Source organism: Bos indicus, chromosome 5, assembly GCF_029378745.1.
Source record: "Bos indicus isolate NIAB-ARS_2022 breed Sahiwal x Tharparkar chromosome 5, NIAB-ARS_B.indTharparkar_mat_pri_1.0, whole genome shotgun sequence".
In the NCBI taxonomy this organism is placed as follows: Eukaryota; Metazoa; Chordata; class Mammalia; order Artiodactyla; family Bovidae; genus Bos; species Bos indicus.
In genome coordinates this window covers 1373195-1386146 of record NC_091764.1, presented here as the reverse complement: position 1 = coordinate 1386146, position 12952 = coordinate 1373195, and the positions used below count along the sequence as shown (strand labels likewise).

General features: G+C 35.9%; 1 protein-coding gene across 3 annotated transcripts in view; it reads left to right on the top strand.

The window, feature by feature from the left end:
• Positions 1–12639, top strand: part of ZFC3H1 (zinc finger C3H1-type containing) — a 50239-nt gene extending 37600 nt beyond the window's left edge. For 2 of the 3 annotated variants that reach the window (XM_070788816.1, XM_070788815.1), the window contains exons 25-35: positions 1893–1998; positions 2080–2278; positions 2833–2927; positions 7081–7191; positions 7453–7557; positions 7674–7839; positions 8962–9062; positions 10626–10727; positions 11267–11306; positions 11568–11630; positions 11760–12639. In XM_070788816.1, the coding sequence (XP_070644917.1) occupies positions 1893–1998; positions 2080–2278; positions 2833–2927; positions 7081–7191; positions 7453–7557; positions 7674–7839; positions 8962–9062; positions 10626–10727; positions 11267–11306; positions 11568–11630; positions 11760–11897 (1226 nt within the window). In that variant the 3' untranslated portion in view covers positions 11898–12639. The remainder of the gene's footprint in view (positions 1–1892; positions 1999–2079; positions 2279–2832; positions 2928–7080; positions 7192–7452; positions 7558–7673; positions 7840–8961; positions 9063–10625; positions 10728–11266; positions 11307–11567; positions 11631–11759) is intronic. The other variant, XM_070788817.1, reaches the window with a different exon arrangement.
• Positions 12640–12952: the final 313 nt, after the last annotated feature.

The following is a 12952-nucleotide window of genomic DNA, read 5'->3' as shown; positions in this document are numbered from 1 at the left end:
TGCTTAGAAAAGAGGCTGAGATCTGTGATTTAGAGAATTACATGGTACAGGCCATAAACCTAAAGGGAAGAGGTTATTGCAGGTTGGCACGATCAAGTATGTCTTCATAGAACAGTTAGGACTTGGACCTGCACTTTGGAGCTTGATTATGATGTGACTGACATAATGAACCTCATTCTCGAAGCTGGGATTCTGTTTTATTTCTGTTTCTCAAGGGCCTGTAATGTCTGGCAGCATATTGAGTGCTTAGTAAATGTTCATTGAATAAACCAGGGAAGAAAAAAGTAAAAGAAGGACATTCCTATTAGGGGAAGTAAGTAAACAAAAAGCAACAAGTAGATAAGAATTGGTGCAATGTATTTAAAGAGAAATTAGAAGATGGAAGAGTCCTTATCAAAATGAGTTGTGATGTTTAATTGCTAAGTCGTGTCTGACTCTTTTGCAATCCCATGGACTTCAGCCTGCCAGGGTCCCTCTGTCCATGGTATTTCCCAGGCAAGAACACTGGAGTGGCTTGCCATTTCCTTCTCCAATCAAAGGGAGACTTTTGTGATAAAGAATAGTAGGAATTAAACTAGATAAGTGGAATGATACTAGGTTTCCAAGAACTTTGTGTGGTAGGTTTGATGGCAATAGAGAATCTTAAAGAAAGAATGTGCTGGAGAGAAATGATACCAAAGGTAGGAAAACCAACCAGAAGCCAATCTCCATAACTGAGGTGTTAAAAGAAAGTAACCTGGAAAAGAGTATTTATTGGAGATATCTAAGAGACAGATTAAATATCAGGGAAGAAGAGAAAAAATAGTCAAAGATGATTTCAGGGTTTTGAGACCAGGAAAAGGAAAGTATGCTGATAGAAAACCGGTGAATTGGAAAGACTGCTAGTAAGAGTGTGAATGATAATCGGTGTCACTGATAATTGGTCACCCAAGTAGAAAGTCTTGTTGCTAGAAGGAGACAAGGAAGTATACCTTACATGGACAGTTATGGAGAGAAATGGATTTAAAAGTTATCAACATAGAAATTATTGTATTATGTAGTATTTTGCAATTTTTAATGTGCTCCCACAGTAAGTTATTCAGTAGTTGAATGAGACCAAGAGAAAATACAATCTTTTAGAAGCAGAAGCAAGCAGAAATTAAGAAGAAGAACATTATCATATACTAATATAAAGATAGATTTGTTTAGATAGGATACTTACAAGCTAACTTCATAAGTGCTATTTCAGAGTGGCTTTCACTTAGCAAATCTGAGTAGTTTAGCTTAGCAAATCTGCTAAGTTTAACCTAGCAAATCTGAGAAGTCATATCACTATTGGGCAAGAAGGAAATGGTGACAGTGGTGCACAGTGAAACAATGGAGGACTATTCTCTAAGAAGCAGATCAAGTAAAGGATTCTTTATAAAGGGAAAAGTGTTCTGAAAGAATAAAGAAGAATTGTATAAATCTTAATTATGCTGAATTGGTTCATAGTGCTTTTCAGGTCTTAAAAAAAAGATAAGGAAAGGGTTAACCATGATAGAAAACTGGGGGGAAAATATCAAGTTTAGGGGGATATATTTAAATGACTGTAGATTATCAGAGCAAGGCCTCTTGAAGCAGGTGAGAGAAAGATGAGAAGATAATTGATTCTTTAATTTTCTTGATATAGTTTTTCGAGACTCTAATATAAATGCAAAGATATATATTTAGATGCAAGAGCTAACAATGGATGTTTTATTCTTAACAGGAAAGTGAGGATAAGAGATCAGTTTTAGGAGTCTGGAGATAATCTGAAATATCTCCTTCAGGTGAAAGCCAGGAGCTTAATAAAGGTGAATAAGATATGGTCAAACAAAAGAAGAAAAATTGATTTTGTATTTGATTCATGTTTTTGTGATGTTTTTGGGTAGATGCGGTGAAAGCTTGCACAGATGAGAGCCTTACTGTTGAGGAAAGAGTAGAGACCTGTGTCCCACTTTACACTAACATGATTGTTCTGCACCAGCTTCTTGAGAGGTAAAACTTAATTGACAAGCAGTTAACCTCATATTAAAAATCAGTTTTTCATGTGTTAATATGTGTGTTTTTCTTGTGAAGGTATGAGGCTGCAGTGGAGCTTTGTAAATGTTTATTGGAATCATGTCCCATGAACTGCCAGTTGTTGGAATCCCTTGCTGCTTTATATTTGAAAATGAATCAGCAGGACAAAGCCAGGGCAGTGTGGGTTACTGCATTTGAAAAAAGTCCTCAGAATGCAGAGGTTTTTTATCATACATGCAAATTCTTCATCTTACAGGTAAAGAAAAAAGAAAAAATTCTTTGTTTTTCATAATTCTTAAATATGATGTTTTTGTTTCACATTCATTTGTCCTTTAAGATGTTTCAGGCATCAGGCTCTCCGGGATGTTTTACTGATTGTCTGCTCTTTGCAAACTGTGTTAGGTATTCCTTCTCTTTCTTCCAGTATACTCCATCCATAGTTCAGCCATTGTATCACATTGTGAATTTGCTTACGGCTACTTTATATACTATACTAAGAACTCCTAGAGGGGAAAGAGCTCCCCTACTCCTCACCTAGCACAGAGCCAAACATGTAATAGAGCTTAGTGGGTAATTGGTGAAATTGGTGAATGAAATTTGCTTGTGGTATATTGGATGTTAAGCTGTTTATTGGTTAGTTCAGTTTGGAAATCAAAATACAAAAGTCATCTCTACCTCCACCTACTCAAAAAACTTAATCTACTCATTATTTTGGGGGTGATGTTGATGGTGGGGCTTTTTCTCCCTTGAAAAATTTTAATTAGACATTGTAAGCCTAATGTATATCTCTCCTCCCTCTTTTAAAAATAGAATCGAGGAGATAATCTTCTTCCATTTTTGCGGAAGTTTATTGCATCCTTCTTTAAACCTGGGTTTGAGAAGTATAGTAACTTGGATCTGTTTCGGTAAGTTTGTAGAAGACTGAGAAATGGTGTAGCTTAGTGGAAAGACTACCAGTTTTTGGTGGATTGATTATATTTTAGATTAGATTTTTTTTTTAAGATACTTGAATACCCTCTTATAGATCTGTTACAAGAGCAATAAAACTTAGTAAAAATGGACACAAAATGTAAAATGCTTTATTCTCTGTATTAAGAACACTTACAAAGGAAGTTTTGTATTAACACTATGGTGATCCATTCTGCTTTTAATTATTGTCATTGTTAACTTTAGCACTTAATACTATATCAACAAACTATCCTGAGATAATCTCAGTGATTTATGGAAAAATAAATTTCAAATTATTGGATTGGTGACTTAAAGTGAATCTAAATAATATGCCTTTTTGAAAAAAAATTCTGAAGACGACTACTTCAACTTCTGAAAGGTTGTTGAGTTAGAGCCTTTAGTGAAGTTTCTTTTCAACCATCACTCTCTCAGTAGCTTATCGAGAATTCTGTATTTACTGCCTTTATTTGCTTCCCTGTGAATTCTTGTTCTAACAACAATAAGAGGCCACAGCACATCATATGGGGTGGGTTTTTTGGAGGCTTTTAAAAAGTTCTCTTTTATTCTTCCTCCTCATCTCTCAGTAGGATCAGCAGACTTTTTTCCTTAAGGGCCAGATACTAAATATTTTAGACTTGCAAGCCATATGGCCTGTCACTACTAGTCAGCCTTGCTTTTATAACAGGAAAGCAGCCATCGACAGTATATAAATGAATGGGCATTGCTATGTTCCAGTAAAAGTTTATTTATGAAAATGGATGTAGTTTGCTGAGCATAAGTAAAATAGCATTGAAAGGAAAATATCATGATACAACTTTATTATTTTACGTTAGGAAGAGCTGAGAGAAGGAAGGTCTAAGCTGAGTATCTCCTAAAAAGTATTCCTATAGAAAATACTGAGTAAAGGTAAAGTCTTGGATTTATATGTGCAAGTCTAATGCTTGCATGCAGTTTTCTTTTCTTAGGTACCCCCTTCCCTGCATCCTACCCCTCAGTATCGTAATGTTATATGAAAACATATTTTCAAAAATAACCCACATTTTGTTAAGTCAGTGGTTTATCTGCCGTAGATTTTGAAATTTGACAAAAAAAGTTTGGGGTCACTATTCTTTACCAGACTTGAGTCTTTTCTTCTGTCCTCTGAGAGTTGCCAGTTTATTGACATCATGATTTTAGTACTCTTCCTAAAGGTCTTTCTGCTTTGCTATACCTAGATTGCAATGGCACCCCACTCCAGTACTCTTGCCTGGAAAGTCCCATGAACAGAGGAACCTAGTGGGCTGCAGTCCATGGGGTCGCAAAGAGTCGGACACGACTGAGCGACTTCCCTTTCACTTTTCACTTTCATGCATTGGAGAAGGCAATGGAAACCCACTCCAGTGTTCTTGCCTGTAGAATCCCAGGGACGGGGGAGCCTGGCGGGCTGCCGTCTATGGGGTCACACAGAGTCGGACACAACTGAAGCGACTTAGCAGCAGTAGCAGCGGCATACCTAGATTAACATCTTACAGTTAATTACAAAAGAATAATTTTGTAATAGAGATTACAAAATTACAAAATAGAGATTATTCGGCTTCCCCATGCTGACTTTCTCCCTATTGGAGTTAGATTGCTTTAACATCTCAGAGAATAGGTTAACTTCAAGGCTGAACAAGACTTTTTTAAAACTTGACAATTCTGATTTTCCTTTTGGCATGAAGGTAATTATTTTAGTTTTGAAGAAAATGCTGCCAGTTTGTGCCATGGTCAAAAATGTTGATATCTTCTTGATGTCAGCTTAATAAAGCAGAAATTTATTCTGGGTCAATAAAAATTTGAAAGTGGGCTACCTCCAGATAATCTTCTCATTGTTTACTAAGTCATTTTGCTTAATTAATTTGCTACTGTAAAGGCATAATTCACAGTTCACCAAGAATTATGAGGAAAAAATATCCTGTGCTTAGTTTATGTAGACAATTTGGAGTCCTTCTTTATAGAGTGCATTTCCGTTAACTGAGGAAATCTTTTTTGAGTCAAATATTAAGAGAATGGCAGTAAGTTAGAGAGTGTTCAGCATTGCCATATTTACTGCTGCTGCTAAGTCGGGTCAGTCATGTCTGACTCTGTGTGACCCCATAGACCGCAGCCCAGCAGGCTCCCCCATCCCTGGGATTCTCCAGGCAAGAACACTGGAGTGGGGTGCCATTGCCTTCTCCGGCCATACTTACTAGTATTGATAAAACAAGTTTTTTTGACCACACCACTCGGTATGTGGGAACTTAGCCCCGGACCAGGGATTGAACCCATGCATGCCCTCTGCATTGGAAGCTCAGAGTCTTAACCACTGAACCACCAGGATAGTCCCTGATACAAATATTTTTAATTATTGTAAAAGAGCCAAAGCTTATTAATAGTTGTCAGTGCTCTTAATAGGTTTAAAATATTTTTATTTCATGAGTAGAAATTGTAAAGTACTTAGAACTGTAATATTAGAATTGGAGTCTCATTTCTCTGTGTAACATTTAGTATAAATTTTATGCTGTAAAATGTTGCGTGTCAAATTTAGTATAAAAACAGAGCTAGAAGGAGTAATTTTCATGTGTTTCAAATCATTTTGAAGGTTAGTAGATAACCATAAAAATTAACCTGGGGGTTTCATTCACCTTACTGAAGTTAGTAGGGATTATATTACATACATGAGAGTTGAAGTTATCTTCTCTTACCTCAGTTTTGATGAAAGCTGATACCCTTAGAAGTTAAGTGATTAGCTCATGGTGATACAGGTAGTTATGGCCAAGCTGGGATGATAACTTCTAGATTTACCATTTCTTCCGTGTCTTATGGCTCCCTACTCAATCTTCCCCACCCCAGACCCCATACAGCCTCTCTAATACATTAAAACGTAGCCCCTTGAAATAATTTTTTAAATCCAGTTGGTTGTCCTTGTTGAAATCAGTGTATTTCCTTTAAAAACATTGTTCCTGAAGATGTTGGTAGTGTTATACACACAGATTCAAATATATTGGGGAAAATCTGAATTAGCAAAGTCAAAAAGATAGTTTTTAGTATCCTTTAGTATTGTGGCTTTTTAAGAGCAGACTTTATTTTTCAGTATTTCTCAGTCTTATCTGCAGAAGGCAATGGCAACCCACTCCAGTACTCTTGCCTGGAAAATCCCATGGACAGAGGAGCCTGGTAGGCTGCAGTCCATGGGGTCGAGAAGAGTCGGACACGACTGAGCGACTTTACTTTCACTTTTCACTTTCCTGCATTGGAGAAGGAAATGGCAACCCACTCCAGTGTTCTTGCCTGGAGAATCCCAGGGACAGGAGAGCCTGGCGGGCTGCCGTCTATGGGGTCGCCCAGAGTCGGACACAACTGAAGTGATTTAGCAGCAGCAGCAGCAGCAGTCTGCAGATCATAGACCTCTTTTTGACAAGTGCCTTATAGGCCAATATGTTACAGAAATCACTTTGATATGTCTAAAATTAAGTATAGTGGTATTTGTCTGTATGTATGTTATTTGAGGGAGAAACAGTTTTCAGATAGCAAGTTTTATAACTCGAATTTTGTCTTTACAAGAATGTATAGATTTTGTGGGTAGTCTCATTTGTTCTCTGTTTTTAATTAGATTTCATTAGATGATTATGGTGGTTGTTTAATTTGAGCTAAAGATTTTTAAAAATTTGTTTTAGAAGAGTTAATTAAGTAGGTGGTGGTGGTGGTTTAGTCACTGAGTCATGTTCAACTCTTATTAACCCCATGGACTGTAGCCCACCAGACTCCTCTGTCCATGGGATTTCCCAGGCAAAAATACTGGACCGGGTTGCCATTTTCTTCTCCAGAGAGGTTCTTCCCGACCCAGGAATTGAATTTGGGTCTCCTGCATTGCAGGGAGATTCTTTACCGACTGAGCTACAAGGGAATCCCATTTAAATAGGTAGAAGATAATAAATACATGATGCTAGAGATGTGATCAAAATGATATGATATACACCCCAAAATAAAGTCTCATTACCTTATAAAAATTTTTCAAGGAAATTTTACTTGAAACTGAGGACTTTTTAAAAAGTATTAATAATCCATATATACATAGGCATAATTTTAAAGAGTATGATTTTTTCCCCTCAGATATCTCCTGAATATCCCAGGACCACTTGACATTCCAGCCTGTTTATGTAAAGGAAATTTTGATGATGAAATGTTTAACCACCAAGTTCCTTATTTGTGGCTGATATACTGGTGAGACATCTACTGTGGAGAGAAATGTTGCATACGAGGCTTGCACTTGTTATTTACTACTGAATTACACTATATTAAAATTAACCTGTTGTTAAAATCACTGAAGCAGAATTGAAGGGATGCTAAGGTTTATTCATTATTAAAGAAGATCAAAAGAAGGATTCCATTGTAATAATATCTGTAGTGCTTATACTTTGTCATTCCTTTATCTAATTGAATTGAGCTGTAGACATACAATGTTTTCCTTCATTTTTTAAACAGCCTTTGTCATCCTCTTCAATCAAGTATTAAAGAGACAGTGGAGGCATATGAGGCAGCATTAGGGGTGGCCATGAGATCTGATATAGTGCAGAAGATTTGGATGGAGTAAGTTTAGTTCCTCTTAATAAGAATGGGATTTGAAATAAGGGAAATTGGTTGGGTTTCTTCTTAGAGAATTGCTGACTTAATTATTCTAAATTATAATATTTTTCTTTTGGCAGTTATCTTGTCTTTGCCAATAATAGAGCCGCTGGATCCAGAAACAAAGTCCAAGAATTCAAATTTTTTACTGATTTAGTGAATAGATGTTTGGTTACAGTCCCTGCCCGATACCCCATTCCTTTTAGCAGTGCTGATTACTGGTCCAACTATGAATTTCATAATAGGGTAAGAGCTTAAAACTTTTTTTCTTTAGATATTTGTACAAAAGAAGGGAACTTAAATGATAGCAAAACTCCTGTTTAATATCAGAAGAGCTTTTCTTAGGACCACTTTGCTAGCATTTACTATTATTCTTGACCTTGTTTTCTATTTATCTCTTCAAAGTCTCAAAACAGAGCCCTTTAAAGTTCAGTTAAGATAAATGTGCATATTAATTATGTTCTACTTAAGCAAATTTAACATTGAAGCACAAGTGAAGCAATATTAAGGTTTAATACATATTAAAAAAGAGAGATCAAAAGAAGTAACTAATAATATCAGTAATATTTTTCTTGAGTAATTGGAAATTTTACTGAATGAAAAATTCTGTAACTTTAAAATGAATAGTAATGTCCTTACATGTTGTAGCTGCCCTTTGTATCAGTATTTTGTCAAGCAAATATAGGCATACATGGGACATAAGAAAACTGAAATCAGATGACGTTTGGAATTTTTAAAATAGAATCTGAATATTGATATATTTATAAGGTCATCATCTTACAGGCAGTGAAGCAAAGTGTTCTTTTAAAATTGTTTTATTTTCAGAGACCCCTATCATTCGGTGCAGTGTAAGCTAAAAGCTCCTGCCTAAAGCTCAGTGTAGACTAAAACATCTCTGTGTTTTATTTATTTTTTTGGTGGGTTGGTTTTGTTGCTAATCAGGATAACCAATTACTATGCTTTGTACTTCTATGCCATTCTTTATCCCAGGATCTCAAACCACTTTATGGACATTAAGTCATTTATACACGGGCATTCCATGAGCAAGATGTGGCAGGTATTATTAGCCCTATGACTTGCCCAGCTATACAGCAAGTAAAGGTAGACTCAGGGATAAAAACCCAGACTCCTGGCTTCTTGTCAGTGTTCTCAGTCCATGGCTGTCATCACTGGATCATATTTCCTAATTCATACTTGGAAAGTCACTAATATAGTTAATGATAGGAACTATAACTCACAGCATCATACATTATTATAATTTATACATTCATGTCTTAAAGACCATTTTATTTTAGTTTTCTCGTTAGAACACATAGGTAATTGGATTTCACATTTTGTCGCATTCCTTTCCCCCCTCAACCTTTACAGGTTATTTTCTTTTATTTGAGCTGTGTTCCAAAGACCCAGCATTCCAAAACCTTGGAACGGTTTTGCTCAATTATGCCAACTAATTCTGGACTTGCACTGAGGTAAGGAAAAATAAAGTTCTCAGTTCAGTTGTATCGGCTCTTCAAAAAAAATGATTCTTGAAGACTTACTAAGAATAGTCTGTTCTTTCACTATTTCCTCATTCCACTTTAATTTCAGAGCTGTTAGCAATAGTTATTCACGTAAAAGTGATTGTAAAAATCTAGTCACTTCAGAAAACTGCAAATTATAAGGGGACAAGAGTGAAAGAGAAAAGCAACCATCCATGTATATTTTAGTTACTATGACTTCATTTAGGTCAGTCATTCTCAAATATTAGCATGTTATCAGAATCTCCTGGGATACTCATTTAAAATGCAGTTTCCTGAGTTAGAGCTCTCTAATGACGTTGGAGAAACACTCATCCAGTGATTTCATACATTCAGTTAGATTTTTTTTTTAGAGCATTTGTTTGTAGTTTTTCTGCTCTGATAGAATAAAATCCATTTTAACTGTGAAGAATTGTGCTTTTTGATTCAAAAAGGTACCCTGTGTACTACTGCTCTGGCTTCTACTTGTGCCATCATTTCCACTGCATCAGTTGTGTCTTATGCTTCTAAGCTTGTTTTACGGATTATAAGGTGCCTAAGGACTTCTCAGGTGGCTCAGTGGTAAAGAATCCATCTGCTGATGCAGGAGACACAGGAGAAGCGGGTTCTATCCCTGGGTTGGGAAGTTCCCCTGGAGGAGGAAATGGCAACTCACTCCAGTATTCTTGCCTGGAAAATCCCATGGACAGAGGAGCCTGGCAGGCTGCATTCCATGGGGTCACAAAGAGTCGGGCACGACTCAGCGACTGAACACGCACTTGCACAAGGTGCCTAAAGTAGTTGGCAGATATTCCTCTATGTTTATACTCCACTTAGTGTGCATGTGGGAAACGGTGTAAGAGACTGAAAACTCAAAAGCCTCAGACTATGCCAAAAATAACAAAGTAGCACTACAGTGTTTTATAATAAAAATTCTCAGTCAGCATGCTAATCTACCGAAGTTAATTACAGAAATTTGTATTATAAATCATCACTTTTGGTAAAACATGTGAAATAGAAAATGTAGTGGTATTTGACTAGTTTCTGTAATGGTGGGTATTTTGGAATATAGGTAGTTTAATTGTTGGTTTTGTTGGTAAAGCTCCACTTTTGATCATTCTTATTTCCTTACAGTCATTCCTGTCGTATTTTTTTTAGAGTAGAGAACTTAATAATTAGTCAATGTACTTATTACATTTTAGCTTAAGGAAATTAAGTATACTCTGTTTAGTAAAGAAAGAAAAATACTAAGAAATCATATTAATATATCAGTTCATTATTTTAGAAGACTTGGGGCTTAAAGGAGGGGCATGTAGAGTGTTAATTTGGAGAGGTGCTTTGCTACCTTTTGCTAGTTTGCATGTTTCTTTCCCAGGGTAATTTTAATAAGAGGCTTTCTACAAATACTTGCTGAATAGCCTTGATGGAATTTAATGGATCAAAAATTATAACTAATCAAACATTCTGCTCATAGAGCACATTTGAGTTCCTCATACTTGGAATGCTTTTGTTCATTTCCCTGAATGTACTTTACAGGCTACTTCAACATGAATGGGAAGAAAGCAATGTTCAGATTCTGAAACTTCAAGCCAAGATGTTTACATATAATATCCCAACATGCCTGGCCACCTGGAAAATGTAATGCAACAATCTTGTACATGTTCTTATAGCAATTGCTTTTATTTATAAGGTTTGCTCCAGACAGGTAAATCTGAAATGATATCTATTTCTCCACGCGGAGAGATCTCTAATTTAGATTAATTTTCCTTGAAGGAGAACATGTGGATAACACTACTGTTATCAAACAGATCTGTTATACACATTTTAAGAGTGTCTCTTTTGAAATGCAGGGTTTTCCCCCTGTTACAATTGGATGTCTTCTTTCTTTTGTAGGTGTTAGTGCTAATTTTTTTTTTATTAGCAATTATGAATATTTTTCATGAACCTTAATTTATGTTCAGAACACTGGTCTGCTTTATTATTGTAAAGTTGATAAAAATTGTTGAATTTTTCTTTTCACTATAGGTTACCCTCCTTGGAAGTTTAGCCTGTTACTTTCAGGAAGTTTTGTTCTCAGATTCCCACAGTCAGTATTCTGCGAGTGGTAGTATTTCATTTTGTTCAAAGATATATAAATGTTTTTTTTTCCTTTTCTATATTCCTTTTTTTTTTCTTAGAGCCATTGCTGCTGAGATTGTTCTAAAGGGACAAAGAGAGGTAAGCCATGATTATCAGATGAGTTTCTTTTTTTTTTTTAAGTAGTTATTCTACCCTTTTTGTTGACTTCTCAATTTAAAAGGATTAAAATATAGAGGTTAACATCCTAAGAACTCTACATGTTTGGAAACTCCAAAACCCAATATAACCATTTTGTCTTGAATGTTATTATATTATGAAGTTACCATTCGGATGGTTAGGATTATGAAGGGGCTTTTCACCACACTTCCTGATGCAGTTGTATATATATCTATCTTATAGGTCCACCGTTTATATCAGAGAGCCTTACAGAAGTTACCTCTTTGTGCATCACTGTGGAAAGATGTAATGCTTTTTATCTTTTATTTCATCTTGAAGTTTTCCTATAAATTTTCTGCATGTGCCATATCCATTGATGTGGTAATGCTTAAAATCTAGCTAAGTCTTACTTCTATGCTTCCCTATCTTTTACAGCAACTCTTGTTTGAAGCATCAGAAGGAGGTAAAACTGATAACCTGAGAAAACTAGTTTCCAAGTGCCAAGAGATTGGAGTCAGCCTAAATGAGCTCTTAAATTTAAACAGTTACAAAACAGAAAGCAAGAATCACTGAACACTGGGTGCAGTCAGTTCTCAGTCCTTATAATAATTGCCAAAATTATTTGAATGGTCCTTCAAGATTAGGCTGATCCCTGGCTAAGGTCTGTGTAAGGCAGACAAGCATTACTGATCATATCAAGTCCCCTACAATATCCTATCCTCAAAACCGGAAGCAATGAACATGACCCTCTTCGGTTGGATAAATGAACTTCCTGTTTGGCCTGCTTCTGGGCCCTGCCAGATTCTCATAACATCATGTACGTAAGTATAGTTCCTCAAAGTGACTGACATTTATTTTCATTTTGCTTTGTTTTTGTTTTTATTTTTTACTTTTCCCCCTTCCTTTATGTTGTGCTATTCCTGATTCACTTGACACTCTCTGATGCCTGAGAGATTCTTGTTTGGGATTTAATTTCCAGGGCTGTGTTTACAGTAAAAAGCCGGCAGTCCCTTTTAGTTTTTCCTCTTTAAACCTTTTGAGATTCTTCATTTCAGGATTTAAAACTTAAGCAGTCCATCTTAAGGAAAGTGTAACTGCCATGGCCACAAGTCTGCTAGTTGCACTTGAATGCTCTAACAGGGTTGTTTATTGCCCTTTCTACGTTCTGGACTCCTTGCCGAGACTGTTTAACTTGAAGATTAAAGAAACTATTGCAAATGCCAGTGCATCAGAACCTAAGAGTGGTCAAATATTATGTGCAATTTTTTTGTAAAGAAATTTTAATTTATAATAAAGTTTAACAGTTTAAAGAACAGTTAATATTTGAACTGCTTTGTATGGCAATACTACTTTGTAGTATTAAAATTGTTTATAAAATATTTTTAATATAAGTTAACTTTTTGAAAAATGTTGCTGTCTTTATTCACTTTTCACATTCTGGTGGGAAAGGGTTGAAATAGGAGATTATGGATATTCACTGTGACTATATCAGTACCGTCTTATCCTGAACATGCTTTCCCGTAAAAACATTCCAGCGTCTTTTCACATTCATGAGAAGGGTGGGTCCTTTTCTGTTTTGAGGACCGTGAACATACAGGCTTGCACTACTGTTACATTCCTTGTTCTTA